At 33.1% G+C, this 16,738-nt stretch overlaps 1 protein-coding gene across 4 annotated transcripts; it reads right to left on the bottom strand.

The window, feature by feature from the left end:
• Nucleotides 1-869: 869 nt before the first annotated feature.
• Nucleotides 870-16,569, bottom strand: Men (NADP-dependent malic enzyme). 4 transcript variants are annotated; one of them, XM_069121752.1, is made up of 8 exons: nucleotides 16,311-16,569; nucleotides 13,200-13,356; nucleotides 3,609-3,767; nucleotides 3,017-3,379; nucleotides 2,303-2,614; nucleotides 1,797-2,165; nucleotides 1,397-1,691; nucleotides 870-1,314 (listed from the first exon to the last, which is right to left on the bottom strand). In XM_069121752.1, exons 1-8 carry the CDS (start codon nucleotides 16,358-16,360, stop codon nucleotides 1,199-1,201), a joined length of 1,821 nt encoding a protein of 606 aa, XP_068977853.1. In that variant the 5' UTR covers nucleotides 16,361-16,569; the 3' UTR covers nucleotides 870-1,198. The 4 variants fall into 4 exon arrangements, with proteins under 4 accessions (XP_068977853.1, XP_068977852.1, XP_068977854.1 ...); XM_069121751.1 differs by lacking the exon at nucleotides 16,311-16,569 and adding an exon at nucleotides 14,621-14,837; XM_069121753.1 differs by lacking the exon at nucleotides 16,311-16,569 and adding an exon at nucleotides 14,723-14,830.
• Between the last annotated feature and the right edge of the window lie 169 nt (nucleotides 16,570-16,738).

The raw sequence follows: 16,738 nt of genomic DNA, 5'->3' as shown, positions 1-16,738 counted from the left end.
TATTAATGGTTCGCAAAAAGACCAGCGTGTCTGCTCAGTGTAGCGTTATAATGTTCCGCGACACTGTCAACATTTTCTAAACGCTCTTCTGTACATTTTATCCCTTAATTTTATTACAATGTTATTATGCAACAAAGTTTGGAGTAAAGGGTCGCAGTTTATACTCTGTTTGTTATAGATTGATGACCATGGCGTGTTTAGTAGTAAGAAAAAGATTTAGCGTTAAGAAATAAGTAAATATATGCGTACGTGTTGACACTAAGATTAACGAAAAAGAGAAAGTGCGAGCGAGAAAGGGAGGGAGTGTGTGAGAGAGAAATTCATTGGACGCCAATTCATCGTCGTAAAATACACGTGTTAATGTTTTCAGAAACCATCAGAATACCGCATATACGATTTATTTTAGAAAATGCGATAGATCTTTTTTAGGAACTTTTAGATAAAGCTGATGCAAATTTGTTTCATTTTTTTCTTTTTGGTTTAATGCATATCTAAATTTTGTGCATAATCTTACGATATTACAGACAATCATGTGTGTTTTACGTTTCATCAATCCGATTAGAAGGCTGAAATGGATTGATTGAATGGCACCTCCTAAATACCGAGAATTTTACGCGTGCGTCGCATATAATCCTTAAGAATAAATGCGAACTCACGTACCTAAGAACGCCTCTGCTTTTATTTTGTTTAATAGAGGGATAAGTTCCGAAGAATTACGAAGCTCCTAAACAATGTAAATCTCGTTTGACTCTTTTAGTTTTCTTATACATACGATATGACGGAAATCACATTCTGCTGCTCGTACAAAATACGAAAGGAATATGTCTGAGCACTGCGAAAAAATGCTGTTTCGAGTAGCAATAAACACGTTTCTTTCAAATAATTATTTGACATTTATTTTTCCAACTAGTAAATCAAATTTTTCATCCCAATAATTTAAAGCTGTCCAATACATCGTTGCGTTACATACGTTTATACAATATTTCGACAAGATACTTTTTACAATACACACACATACATGTTGCTCATACACGCGCACGTAAAACAGAGCTTTTATATACGAACCTGGTCAACAGGCAATTACAATACCATACCAAATAAAAAAATCGATATTGTTAGACAAATGTTGCGTACATCTGTGTAATCGATCTACTCAAATTTTATCAAAGCCTCACATATAAGACGATGACAGTCAGAATTACAGTTTGGGCCATTTGTATACTGGAGGAACTGATGGTTTGTAAGTTGTATCGTACAATTGTGCCCGAATAAATTTTTCATAGTCTTTAGGCTGAGGATGGACCGATGCAAGTTCTATGGAAATAAAATCAATTCTTTTAGTTCAATCTAATTGCTAAACACATCATACAGGAATGTTAGAAAATATAAGTCTTACCATTGTCATAACCATACTTCATAACCTCAACGGCTATTTTCAAAGAACATTTCTGAATGTCTTGGAGTGGCGGATACAAGTTTCCTTTCGCTAAATCTTCCTCAGAAACCATATCGGATAATGACTTGGCAGCAACGAGGAATGTGTCTTCAGGAATAGTACGCATACCACAACATATGACGCCCAATGCTACTCCAGGGAAGATATAACTGTTATTTCCCTGACCAGGATAGAAAGTCTTTCCATTGTACGTCACTGGTGGGAACGGTGATCCACTAGCGAATACACATTTTCCCTGTAAATATTTAAAATTAATTACTCAATTTTTTGCTCTTACATACTATAGTTCACACATTGGTGGAGTACAATTGAGAATTTTATAATATTTCTGTAATAATACCTTTGTAGCAGTGTATGCTTGCTCAGCAGTGCATTCTGCTTTACTCGTTGGATTGCTAAGAGCAAAAATTACAGGCTTTTCATTGTTATTTGCCATTTCTACCAATATTTCAGTGGTAAACGCGCCACCAACTGCTGCTGCACCAATAAGTACCGTAGGTTTTGCGGTTTTGACAACTTCCAATAACGTATCTATTGGCGCATCATCTCGAGCGAAGTGCAACTTATGCTCCGTTAGCCCACCACTTGGACGATTTTTAACAATTAATCCTTTCGAGTCGACCATCCAAATTTTACTCTTGGCTTCTGCTTTACTCACACCTTCTTTCTCCATGGCCATGACACACAACCACGCAATGCCCAGTGAAGCCTACAATATTGAATGAAACATCTTAATCTTGACACTAATTCAGATTATGTTTATATTTATGATATCGATTTATAGTTTCTTAATACATTTCTTAAAAGTATTTCAATCGATCTAAAATATCAAGTGTTGATATTTACCTCTCCAGCACCTTGGAAGACGATTGTATTTTCCGACAATTTCGTATTCGTGACACGAAGAGACGCCAACAAACCAGCTACAGCAACTGATGCAGTTCCCTGGATATCGTCGTTGAAGGTACAGTAGTGATCACGATATTTATTAAGTAATCTGAACGCATTGGCGTTTCCAAAGTCTTCAAACTGGATTAAAGTGTTTTGTCCGTATCTTTTGACGGCAGCCTGCATAAATTCATCCAAAAATTCGTCGTATTCCTCACCAATAACACGCTTGTGCCTATGGCCAATGTAGAGAGGATCGTCTAACAGAGACTGAAACAGAAGTTATTTAATCATTATAGAGAATCATTATATAGAAATATTTAATCATTTTGTATAACATTTATTATCTTCTTTGCGTATGTTTACATATAAATAACATAGTTTTTAGATCCATCCTGTACTGTTTTAGGATAAAACATACATATCTTGCAAAGACCCATTGTTTCACATGACAAGAGTTAATTCCATTATAAGAATTAACACAATTTATAAATGCACATTCGACATATGTATTTCATAATCACATTTTGTTCATAAAAAACACTTTCACTTAATTAAGAAGTTGATTACTTCATAATTAATACATTTGTAATCTCCTGACCCGTATATGGGTACACAATTTAGACACCTGAACTCTGAACGCGCTAATTATTTAGAAATCCTTCTACCAACCTGAGTGTTTGTACCAACGTCTAGAGTAATTGGCAAGCACTGGTGAGGTTTAATTCCAGCCAAAGCGGTGTACAAAGACAATTTTCCAATTGGTATTCCCATTCCATAGGCCCCTAAGTCACCCAGTCCCAATATTCTTTCACCATCGGTTACGACGATGGCTCGTACATCGTGTTCAGGCCAATTACACATAATATCATATATATGGCCTTTGTCATATATACTTATAAACAGACCTCGTGGTCTTCTGTAAATTAGGCCAAATTTCTGACATGCTAAACCTACTGTGGGTGTATATACCAGGGGCATCATTTTCTCCACATTTTCTCCCAATAGACGGTAGAAAAGTTTTTCATTTCGGTCCTGTAAGAATAACATTGAACGGTTATTCTTCTTCAGTGGAAATGTAATACAGAATAAAAAATATTTAGAACAATTTCTTTGGATCCTCTAGATTCTCCTTATACTTTAGAATATTTCAGATATTTGACCGAATAATCTTGACTATTTTAAACAAATTTCTCAATTCAATTTGCCAGTTTATAACTCAGATACTTATAAAGGAAAGGATAAACTAATAATCAGTACGTACCAGTAAACCAATGAGGTATATATATTTTGATAAATCATCATCATAACGATCTAGATTCAAGCGACAGAGTTCTAGTTGTTCTTCCTGGGTTTTTACAGCTGCTGGCAATAGACCATGAATACCTAATGTCTGTCTCTCCTCAATATTAAAGGCCATCCCCTGCAATGAAAAGATTATTTATTTTCATAAGTATACATTGTAGTGTGATCTGAAATAAAAATTATAAAAGATGCTAGTACAATTCATTCATTTTGTACGTTGAGAGATTACGAAAGGAAATTGGGTGAATACGTACACTTCTTTCTCTTATCGATATTATCTAATTTAAATAGTGGGGTCATCAGTTTAAATGAATGCAATAAACAGAGATGCATCATGGGGTCAGCCTGATGCTATCCTGACATTGACAGGAATCATTCCATTACTGTCTGGAATGGGTTAATGAGAAAATTCCTGTCGGTTGGCAGTGAACGTGAGTGAAAGGCGATCAGCTGTTGCCTCTGACTCGATCTTACATCATGGTCTTTAAATAACACGCGCTCGGATGTTTGCAAATCAAAATATTTCGTAACTCGCGTTCAATGATATGATCTATTAACAAATTTTGGAATACTTTGGTTTTTATTTTTATACGACGAGGGAAGATTGTTCTCGAAAACATAGAAGAGAGAATATTGAAATTGAAATTTGAAACAGTTTGAAAGGAAATCAAGTACGTACGAGTTTAATTTTTTCTTCATGTGTTCACCCTCTTTCTGTTAACTTATTTTTCAATAGACGAGTAATATTTCTCTTCTTTTTCTTAATATCCAATCAACAGGAAACATTAATTTCAAAAGCGTAAAATTTTCAATTATAAACCACATGATATAAAACCGCGAGATATTAAGGAGTTTAGAAACAAGCAATTGAGATGATATATCACTTATGTACACGGGAATTAACGAATATACACTCAGGATGTAAATTTCCATGATCCACATTCGGTTCGCTCAAGGACCCACTTACTTGATGGATCAGATGCTTGAAGCATTTAAATCAGCAAAGGAGTCAATAAATCTTTCGACTTCAAAGCAGTACGTACGATGTATATGTAACATCTTTGATCGATAAGGAATGACATAATAACTGATAATATTAGAAAAAAAAATTACTTCGCGTCATTGATCAAATTTGTCTCGTTTCGCTGCCATTGTGTAAAAAAAGAAACATAAATAAATTAGTATTGTGTTGTAATGAATAACGAGTCTGATCGTTGAACGTGTCAAAGGACGTACAATTCTACGCATTTTTTCCGATGTCAGCTGTTTTGAAAATATTCTCGAAGATCGCTTTAAATTGGACACGCTGTATCGTACTATTAACGATATTAACATAATAATAATAATAGCGAATATGTGTAACTTGTCTGATTCAGAAACATATTATTTTAACAAGAAATTGTTACAAATAACATTCTATAATATGACATTCTATTAAGTAACATAACTAAAGCTCGTTAAAATTAGATTCAATTTCCATCGAAGATGCAACATTTAGGGGGTCAACGTTAGCCTCAACAGTCCAGAATTTTTAATTCCATTCACTCGCAAGATTCATCGGTTTGCCAACTAGCTAATTAGGCTGACTAATTAAGTTCAACTTAATCAGCACTGATATTATGGCCAAGAGCAAAGAACAGTACGCATCGCTATGATCGACGTGGTCATATTATATAATTGCTTTTTTATTGATTTTTATTTATCGAAACCTATATATCCATCGTCAAGGCCAAAAACATAAAAATCAAGAGAAGAAAGAACGTACAGAAGACTTTAATATCGGAAGCGTGGAATGTCCGTCCAATTTATACTGGACATAACCAGGCCAAGTGGTAGTTTTAATATTAGAATTAGTAGAATAGGCGAAGTGACTGATACAAAATTTTATAAATACGCAATAGTCTATTTTCGTGGGATTTGAGTGGTTTTTGTTAGAATGTTTGGACAAAAGTTTTCATCGAACCAGTGGAACGTTTTCTCGAAACACTTTCAAGACGCGTATCTTGTTTCAACATTATGAATTTGCTTGGAATTTCGTTCATAAAATGTTGTTTGTATCCTTTCTTCGATATCGACTAATTCATTTATTTCCACGCCATCCACACGATCAGATTTCTTTTGAATTTTAAATAAACCTAAATTAAAGTTAATCTTAGTTTCCTTTGAATGCAACAAAATTAGTTAAAGTTAGCTGCTGTGCTATGCGTTATTTATTTTATGCGTTGAAAAATAATAAACAGATACATATTTGAATTAGCATAATCTTCGTTCAATTAATAAACAAGGAAATCTTTGTTTAGAAACTTATGACGAAGAAGGTAAAATATTCAACGCATGATTGTATTACGGTTAACGCAAATGGAACAATTTTCAGTTACTCTAACAATAGAATACCAACACAACCATTGAAGTGTATAACGTGTATGATATCGATTAATTGAAACGATAGCATGTCTGTTGAGGAGGACTAATGACAATTATAGTATTCACTCGAACAATACCATTCATTGTATTGTATGTATCATTCGATCATTTCGTTATCTTTCTGTATTCAACACGAGAAAGAGCTTTTTCCTGCCAGTCATCCGATATTAATTAGTGTAATTTATCAGTCTCTTATGACGTATCAGGTGTTACTTTTACGCACTTTTGTAATTAACAGGTGATTTCTTTTTTACAATTATGTTACATACTAGTAAAACAGGTTTATTTTCTTTTTTTTTTAAGTTAACTTGACGTTAACTGAAGGCAACTTTTTCTAAATGCCAATAACCATACTCTCCCTCTATTTCAATATTATTTTATTATTTTTAATTTTTAATTAAGCTGATACATGGTCGACTGAGACATTTGTAGAGTTTTATTTCGATGATGAAAGCCATAAAGAGCGTCGTTGTGGTGTCAGTGAATCATTGCAATTTGTTAGCTTCGAATATAACGTAAAATACGGATACGAAAAGATATTCTTTCGCGTGAGAAGGATTTGTTTATTTTATTATGAAACATCGTGAATCCATAACAATATATATCTCTAAATCAGAATATAATGTAATAAAATATTGAATAATTTCCCCTTAAATTCCACTCATTTTATTCTACTTATTTTACAACGAATTTTGTTCAAATTGGTAGAAACCTACGTTTAAGTAGCAACTCTACTAGCTCTCAGAGGGCCCTTTAATTTTTAGAATAATTCGGAAAGATTTCTGCATTAGACAAGCATCCAAGCTTTTAAATTGAAAAGCACACAAGCCTCATAAAATTCTAATCGATGAAACTCGACCAGTTTGCTCGAGTTGGTGGACAAAAATCCTATTTGTTTTGGACTATATTACACGCCTCTGGATCACCTTCCAGGATCCTTTCACTCTGTCGCGAAGGAAAAACACGTGTAAAATTATTTATCATCGTAATTACTCGGCACTGCATACTTCCACGATAAAACAGCGCATATCGCGAAGCAGAGGGCAAATTTAAAACATCTATTTGCAATGTAAAACAGTTTTACGTAAGTTTTACGAAATATGACGTTCGATCGCTGGTTCGATGTTTAAAAATATCGACTTGAAAAGTTGAAGCTCGCTATTGATTCGTAATAAAACGAAACAGAGAAGGGGAAGTGTATGTTCTCCATCCTCGACCCCTATCGTAATTAATAAAAGTGAACTGACGTAGTCGATGGTTGGTCTACTTGGTACGTTCGAAGCATTGTCAACGACCCCAGTTGTCGATGGAAAAATACTATACATTCAGAGTGCTTTGACCCTACGCTATCCGGTTAGTCTCGAATCCAAAGTAGTGTCAATGGAATCTTTCGTTAAAAAAGAGAAAAAAGAAAAATGAAAGAAAATAGAACGATGCTTAGTAGAACAATTTATTACTAGATTGGAATTATTAGGATATTTATTTGATCGTTTCGTTCATAGGAAATTGGACAGTACAAGAATACACAGGATGCACGTAATATGGAGAAATGAAAAAATCTAAAAATCCAGAAGGTAACGCAAATCTTTAGTCAGGTTCTCTCTATTTCTTCACTTGTTCTCATAAAAATATTTGGATTTGAGAAAAATATCTGTAAGTATTATACTTCTGATTGTCTTCCATTTTTGAATTACTTGAATTAGTAGAAAATATCTACGCTCTAAATATGACTAAGTTAGTTATATTTTCGTGATTGACTTCTAATTATACCTCTGACAATTTTGCTTGTTGTTGACAACTCGCTGCATAAGTAATCAGCAAAATCTCGTTACGTTACTTAAAATAACCAATCTTTTCTCCCAAGTCGAATAAACGAAACGACAAGTCACGTTGATCCTTATGCAATTGACGGTCCATTAAACCAGAAAGGAACTTTCGAAATTTCGTAACGGACCAATGCACCGAGCAAAGGCACGAAAGTTGGGGAATGGAGAACCTTTCGAGATCAACGAAAGTGATATTCGATGTCGAGGAAAAGACCTACCAGACGATGACTCGACTAAAATCTTTTGAGATTTCTCCTTATCTTATCTTATTGTGTGTTTGCGAATCGAAATGAAAAATGTTGACTCTAGAGGAAAAAAGAGGTGTCAGAAGATTCGTAGTATGTAAATATTTCCAGATTTACATCCGATGACATTTCGCGATTGATCTTTGACGCTTTGCCGTTTGCTTGGAGATCAGAAAGTATCTACAGAGTACTTTGTGTACGCAACGGCAACACTTAGCGGCAAAATGTTCAGCTTCGCGATGGTTGACTATGCCGATGCAAAGTTTGATGAAAAATCGAAATATTTTCCAAAAGAGAATGACTGTTAATACCTTTTCGATCGATCGCATTGTTCGACTTGGTGAAAACACAGTATATTCAAATCAGAAGACTATTGCAAGTACATCTGGAATTACTAAATCTAAGGATCTAAGTTGCTCTATTTATTGCTGGAATTATTGAAGCAATTAAATGTTCAGAATCCGTAAAGTACGTGAAACACTGAGATAGATGTTATGTCATAAGAAGACCACGAAACATTGCCTCGATGATGGATTCGAATATCGGTAAACAGGTAACCGCAAAATGCTTCTGGTATTGTGGCGAAAGAAGAAAAAGAATTTTATCTAGTTTCGTTGAAATCTGTCGATTATTGAATGAATATTAGACGGAAAGAACGCTTCGGATAAATTCGATAAATTAAAAACATGAACGTCATAAAACGAGCGAACAATTGAATAAAAATTGCAGAATAAAATAGGATAATTGGGAATAGATGACAAATACCCTTCCATCCAGAGCAAGCAGAGGTTCAGGAATACGCGCGGTTCTGTGAAAGTCTGGCACGAGGTCCCACCAATCCGTGTCCATTGTTCCTACGAGCTATCCACGGGATCCTCGAGTCCCATGACTAACAAATCCACGATGGAAACGGTTGCCAGGAGTTGTACCGGCTAACAAACGATCGATACGCAACTCTGGAAGTCTTTGGTTACGAAACGAGTCACGACCTACCGCAAGAATCATAATACTTGCTCCAATGCGTATCACGCATAATCTAGGTGCGCCCTTGTTGTAAGGACGCAGTATACTAAACTCGTTTAAATGTTAACTAATAGTGTACGATATATATTTATTTATCTATTTAACTATCTGTACTTCTTTACTTTCCCAATATTAAGATATTAGTACATAGATGATACATAATACGTAATCTAAAATTAATATGAAAATAATAATATAATAATATAAAAAAAACGATCGGTCGTTGTAACTATAAATTTAAATGTAAAAATTTATGTGAATTTTTTTGTAAGAATATTCCATTTTACCGATCGTTTCTTAATTGAAAACAACTGAAGCTGCTAAATTTTTCAATATTTCAACCAAATTATTGAAATTCCTACGATAAAAATATTTTTACATATTTCACGTAACATTTGATATTTGAACAATTCTAAATAATAAGAAAACATCAAATATTTAATGCGAATGCGCTTGTCTCAATGAGTAAATATCTCAGTCGAGTCTTCTTTGTATTTAATATTTAATCTACTTTGCAATTAAATTAAATCAACGTTCAATTAAATAATAGTAAATCCCTGGAATATCTAAATTCGCAAATTACCTAGATGTCTCGAGCCTGTAACAATAGCATATAAATATGAAACAATACCATCGTCGATATATAATTATTCCTATCAGCTGATTCGTGACAGCTTGTTTCAATAGTCGCGTGATGTGTGCAATTTTTGCATAATTACACAAAAAAAGGTAGGGGAACGAGGGGAGGTAGTATTGTAAGATATCGTCGACTGGAGTTTTCCAGCTCTTCGATAGTACGAATGTTTGCTCCAGTTCATTCTCGGATAAATAACAGAGCAAATTTATTTTAAATTTGAGGCTATGGTCAAGGACAATAAATCGTAGGTATTGAGAGATTTATTAATGGAATTTTACCAGTGCCAGCTATTGACATTGTCTTTGAATGTGAGTGGATGAAAACTACGTAGAAGTTTAATCGTCGAAGAATTCATACAATATATATATATGTAAATCTTGGAGTGACTATATTTAAATTTTTGTTACATCAAAGGCGAACAAACATTTAAGTTGATAGATAAATTATCAGTCAGTACAAGAAATTAATATTCAGACAATACACTCTAATATTACAATAATATATACTCTGTATAAATTTATACTTTTGACTTTAACAAAGTTTATATCTTTAATTCTTTGAACGTTAAATCTTTAAGATCGAGAATCAAATACTACAGCTAAGAGTATACGTGCAGTGATTCAAATTTTCGAAATTAATTTCTCTGAAAAATAAACGAAACAAGATAAAACTTCTTGAGACTTTCATAGGAATTTCCCTTTTATTAGTATCATCAAGTACGACCCATCCAGTTCGATTAGTTATTTACAATGTTTCATTCTTAATCATATCTGATGTCATACAAATTCAAGCTTTATATCTGTATATCTACATTGTATGAATCTTATCTCTCTTCTTATTACAACCTATCATTATATCGTTACTTGCTATTTATGTCAATTAATATCCGTCATACTTTCCAGACAAAAAATTGCGCTTAACTTCTATAGGTAAAAGAACATTCGGCTATAAAGAGTTAATAGAGCGTATTTTAAAACTAGTTTTAAACTAGTAAATATCAGATTTTTAAAAAGTGATTTTAGATTGGTAAAGTTGTTCATGTGTAACTTTTTGATCCTTAGCCCACTAGAAACTGGAACTATTTATAGTGGAACAACTCTTGTCTTTTTTTTTTTATAACCCAACCATTCCTGCTCTTTCATTAGACTAATAAATCCAAGTTAAATACTAAAATAATTATTTCTAACTGGTTAGGTTTCTAACAAAATATTTGTCGTTTCATAAAAATTTCATCATTTCTGATCGTCACATTGCATTAAAAACCTACTAATTTTTTTATTCGACACGTAGATATTGAAATATATCTTTCACAAAATGGAACGCAGTCGTCTATTATATAGACTTAAATTCGCTATTGATTACTCAGATATTGTACAAAATAATAAGACATTTACAAGTTGCGGAAAAAAGACACAACTGAATGACAGAGAAGAAAATATCGTAAGTCTTGAATTTCCATAGGAAGATACGTGTTACTCCTTAAACGGTAACCTTCGAAGAACGGCTGTTAACCGTGAAATTCCCAGTAAATTTCGTAATCGCAAGCGAATGTTTCCGGAACAGCGACGTACAGTACAATTTGCACAGTCACGCAGAAAATTATTTTAGTTTTGTCAATACTACTACGAATCGCGTCTCATTTTTAAACACGTTTCAAAGTTTAAGAATCAGTTTCGTATAATTTGCAACATCGCAGTTGCAAAATGCTATACTCATAGTGCTTAAGCTTAGGTAAGATCCTCATTTTGATTCTCTGATTTTTGGTACTTCTAGATTTTTATAACTCGAGAAATTTTATTTATATAACATATTTCCTCGACTTTTAGCCATTAATCGTGAAACTAGTATCCAAAATAATATTTACTTATATAGCTATATCTGTAAATTTGTGAAAAGGAGTTACACGTATTTTTTCCTGTATTCGTCAACTGTTTTTTAAATGTTTAATTGAATTTGTTGGCGTCTTCCCATAGGTATGGATTAATTTAGATGAACGGGTACTATACGAACATAAAGTCATGTATAAAAACTGCGATAAAGATAACGGCGTTTTATCATATACGTAAGAAGCGTCCGTTTCATCATTCTCAGGTTGTCATACCACCGCTTGTTCCGTTTCTTAAGTGTGTGCCGTGAAAGTGAATTTCATGGAATCGCATCGGCTACGTGACCTATTGAACGTAACCGCATAATTATCCTCCTAACGAATATTTTCATTCTAAATATTCTAAATATTAATTAATAATTCTTTCATACTCACATTCTTTCATTTTATGCACCTCCGTGTATCTATATTTCTACACGATTCTTATTAGCTAAAGGTAAAATTCTTCTTCAAAATATCAAAGTGTAATTATAATTTCATTTCCGATATTAATATATTAAAATTAAATAACGAGTAATATAAAAGTAAAATAAACTTAATGAAAGTATATGGTAATAATTAAAGTAATAAAATAATAATGTAAAATTACAATTCGCTGTCTCAAAATATACAAATGTTTGATAAAGACCAAATTGCGAAATAGTGCAAAATATCTTATAAGCTGTGTTAAAATTTCATCACAAAGTGATGATATGTATGAAACTTCATAGGTCATTCATAGTACAACAGAATAAGAATTAACTGAAGATCTTTTCATTCATAAATTACTATACCACTTAATTCTATGTAACCCAAATTTTTTGTCCTGAGTATAAAGAAATGTCTACGTCATTATGTTATTTATTATGTTACGTATTATTTAAATTTATGCAATTATGCATCAACCTCCAGATATGTGTATATGAACAATGAATTTGTAATTTTCACAGATTTTGTTAAAAAGCAAACGATCACGATATAACTGATATAATAATCAAAGTTACACGACGTTATAGAGGTAAAATATACGCACACATTGAATAAAACAACAGAAAGTTTTCCGTTACTGTCCAACAAAGCGATGACTGTTAAAGGTGCAAATATGAAATGCAAATTTCGCGCCAAAAAACAGCTACAACGTACAGGTTATTTTCACGGATTAACGTAGGAAAGTTTTTAGTTCGATAGAAGAGCAATAATGAATAGTCAGTTGTCACTTTTTCTCCTCTTTATAATTATCACAGGCTAATGAGATGTAATCTCAAATTGTTATGCGAATTCATAAACATAAATAAAGATTAATACTATCTTTACTATAAAAATTACAAATTATAACGAGTACTCTACATTAAATATGACCCAAATGCATAGAAATCCACAATCTATATAATATATAATGTACGTTTCTTCTTTTCAATGAAGTGCATTCAAAAAGCACGAAACACGATATTAGATGTCAAACTGTCAGCGATTCTGTCGGCATCGTAAACCGCTATTATATGTTAAATTGCAACACGTAACGTTAGCTTACCTTATTCAACTGGGGATTTTTTAGATGATCAATACCACGTAATAAACTAGAACAGACGACATCGCCCTGTCCCCGCTGGCCAAGTTGATCCCTTTGAAGGCTCGACATCGTCGAAGATTTACTGTCACACTCTAAATGAGTACTGGAGCTTTGGAGCCTGGAAATAACGAGCGTAGTTTAAAGCCGATTGAGGAGGGATGTCGGTACGGTAGAACTACTGGGTACAACCAGTAGAAGAGTGTAGCGTTGCGACGAGGTGAGGTTAGGGTGTGGGGAGTGAACCTCAGTCACGTATCTATCACATGAGCCAATAATCGAATCTGATTGCGCCTCTTTTTTATTTCGAAATTGCATTCGTAATTCAACTTATTAATACGATTTTATGGAGTAATGAGTGTTTACAGTCGGGCAATGATAAGTTTTTCATCGAGAGTTTATCGTAGGGGCGAATCGTCGGTATAGTGCAATAAAGTTCTTCTTTCTAGGAATTTTTATTTATTTTCGCTTAAATATAACTTGTTGATCACAGATGCGGTTTTTGTTATCAGATTGTGTCTGTTTTGTTGGAACTTAGTCGAGATAGGAAAATGGGAGTATACATGAACACGGTACACTTGCTACGTCACTGAACATATAACTAGTTTAGCGCAATCGCGGGTATCGCGCAGTCGCGCGACTTCGCCCATCGAACAAAAATTGTTTGCGTTTTGTTTGCTGGCCATGAATTACATCATGGATATCTAATAGAAAAATTAAGTAATTGTAATGTCTATATCTACTGCAAATTATAACAATTATAATAAACATATTAGGAATATCTTAGAATAGAGGAAATATTGTTATAGCGAAACAAATTGAACCAGATTGTATAAACATTAGTTACATAGTTTTTACTTAAATAAAAGGAGCAATAACAAAAAATTCTACACTAAATACATATTACTAAATACCTTTTGCTTAGGTTTCGAACGGAACATTTTTACATTATCACTATTATTACATACTATCAAATAATCCGCGTTCACAAAAGTATACGTTACACAACTGTCCAAAATCTCCGACCACTATGGTTCTAGAAACCAAAGAACACTTTTTCCCCACTATTCCCGTATAATTCCCCACACTGAAAATACTGGAATAAAGACAATAATTATGTACATATCCTATGAAGTTAAATAATTAATTTCAATATTAAATGGCGTCAATCAATGCAGAGATTAAAGAGCAAACTATCGTATTTAGTACACATCTAAACCATTTTTTGCAATATTTAAAATACGCATGCGCCTGGTAAATTACTTTGTTAAGGGTTTATACATAGTACAATATTTAATGGTAATAATAATAGTAATAATAATAGTAATAACCACAATTATATAGACTTATGTAGTCGGTTAAACATTCAAAATGTTGATTTTTACCTGTTGTTAATCTGAATGTGTCTACACTCTGGTTCAAGGTTTCGAGTCGCATAACGTAAGTAACTCGACTGACGGGAAAAGCTAGCAAATTGACATTCTAACCGCCTGAGCAAATGCTTCCACGACATACTCGAAATTTCCGTATGAATTGCCACTCATTCGATCAAACATCTTTCGATAAACTGTTGTATCGATTGCTACGAATGAGGTTGGACCGCGCTACTCGTATAACCTTCGCGCTATATTGATAACTTAATAGTATATATGTATGTCACGTGATCATCAGGCAAGGATATAAAAGTTCCATTTTTGTAAATATTTATCTCAAAAAATTGTCATTGGCTCAAAAATCTATCTACATTACATCGTATGACTGGCTATTAATGTTTTGAAATAAAAAAAGATATTTTCTTATATAACGACTGTATCAGAATTGGCATGTGATTTTATGTGATTGTACCTTATATATTTTTATCCATTTATTTTAATTTCGAAAAATTTTAGTATACGTATATATGTTATCTTTTGTATTTTATAATTTTATATAAATTTGTGTTCCTCTATTAAAGATAATATTTCTAGCGAACTGACTATGTGTTATAAAATTATAGACAATGTTATGTATGCTTTCATCACGATATTTCTCACGTTTTGATTTTCAATTCATGAATGTCTCTATGGTAAAAAGTAAAAACGAAATTGATAGCATACTTATTTGACTTTTTACGTCACAGTAATTGACCAAATATTAATTTCAGTTGTACGCACATGTACGACGTAGGTCGGTAACCTGTCATCGCATAACATGTCATTGAAATATTTACCATATTGGAAAATTTCAGCCCACAAGTTACAATTGCAAAATCTAATGTTTACGTAAAGTATTTATACATTTTTTGAAACCCATGAAACATCATTATCACGCAAGTGATATTAAATGTAATAATTGCTCGCGTGTACCGATAAGAGAGAAATCGTAAAACCTCATGATAAAATAAAAGATGCACATGTTACAATAGAAATAAGCGTGATCAGCAAACGTTTCTGTAGACTTCCATAAGCGGTAAATTATAAAATAATAAAATATCGTGACATATCAATGTTTTGAATGTTCATTATCTCAGAATTCATTTAATTGCTTCGACATCCGATAATATCCGTATCATTTATTTATTTACGGAGCAAAAATATAAGACTTGTGTTTTACATTACTTTCTGTTTCGGTGGTTTATTTTTGATATCCACACTTTCCTCCGTATTAAGTTTCTTTTTTAATTCGATATGAGAATAAATGAACCGGTTAAAATTTATATGACTTAGCAATCACAATTGCAACAATATCTCTTGTAAACATACAGCGAAAACAATGTGCAATCAGTATTTTGCATATCTTTGTTTTGTCTCGAATTATGTCCAGCGGAACGGCTTTATTTACCACTAATTTTCCCACCGATGGAGGACTAGTGATATAAATGCTTCCCATACTTAATTCACTCATACGACGCGACTACGGTTTATTATCATAATCGAACATACGTATATACCAACATTCTTTTCGTCATTACCGGACGGCATTTCTACCGCTGGAAAAAACATCCTGTCATTAAATAAAATATTATATATTCGTCAACATCTGGTTTTTCGCAACTGAATAACTCAACATCCTCAAGAATATAATATCGTCACTCACATTCTGCGACGTACTCCATCACGCATATCCTTCGAATGCAAGGTTCCCATTGGTGATTAATACGATTCAAATTTTATGACGAAACTTGATGAAACTCAAGAATAACGATTGATCATAATTTAGAGGGAATGATAGTTCACTTGACAACGAACACTGTCTGTTTCTGTCGCGTAGAAAATGAAGAACGTTTCCTTTTGAAATCAATTTTGTTCGGTGAAATCGATCCCACCAAGCACGGATAGATCGCAAACGTGACTGACGTACACTCGAGTATGTAGCTAAAGCAACCTGTGTGCGCTTGCTCGATTATTGCAACTTCGTCATCATAGAAATTGGTCTTAAGGTCGCTAAGTTTTTCTAAGACTGATCCAAGCTCGAAAGATATGAAATTTCCATCTGTTACGAAATCTATCGTAGCAAATCATTAA

The sequence above is a fragment of the Bombus flavifrons genome, chromosome 10 (assembly GCF_040668555.2).
Source record: "Bombus flavifrons isolate JBK064 chromosome 10, iyBomFlav1_principal, whole genome shotgun sequence".
Lineage (NCBI taxonomy): Eukaryota > Metazoa > Arthropoda > Insecta > Hymenoptera > Apidae > Bombus > Bombus flavifrons.
The sequence above is the reverse complement of the archived record's forward strand: the minus strand, read 5'-3'. Positions and strand labels throughout refer to the sequence as shown.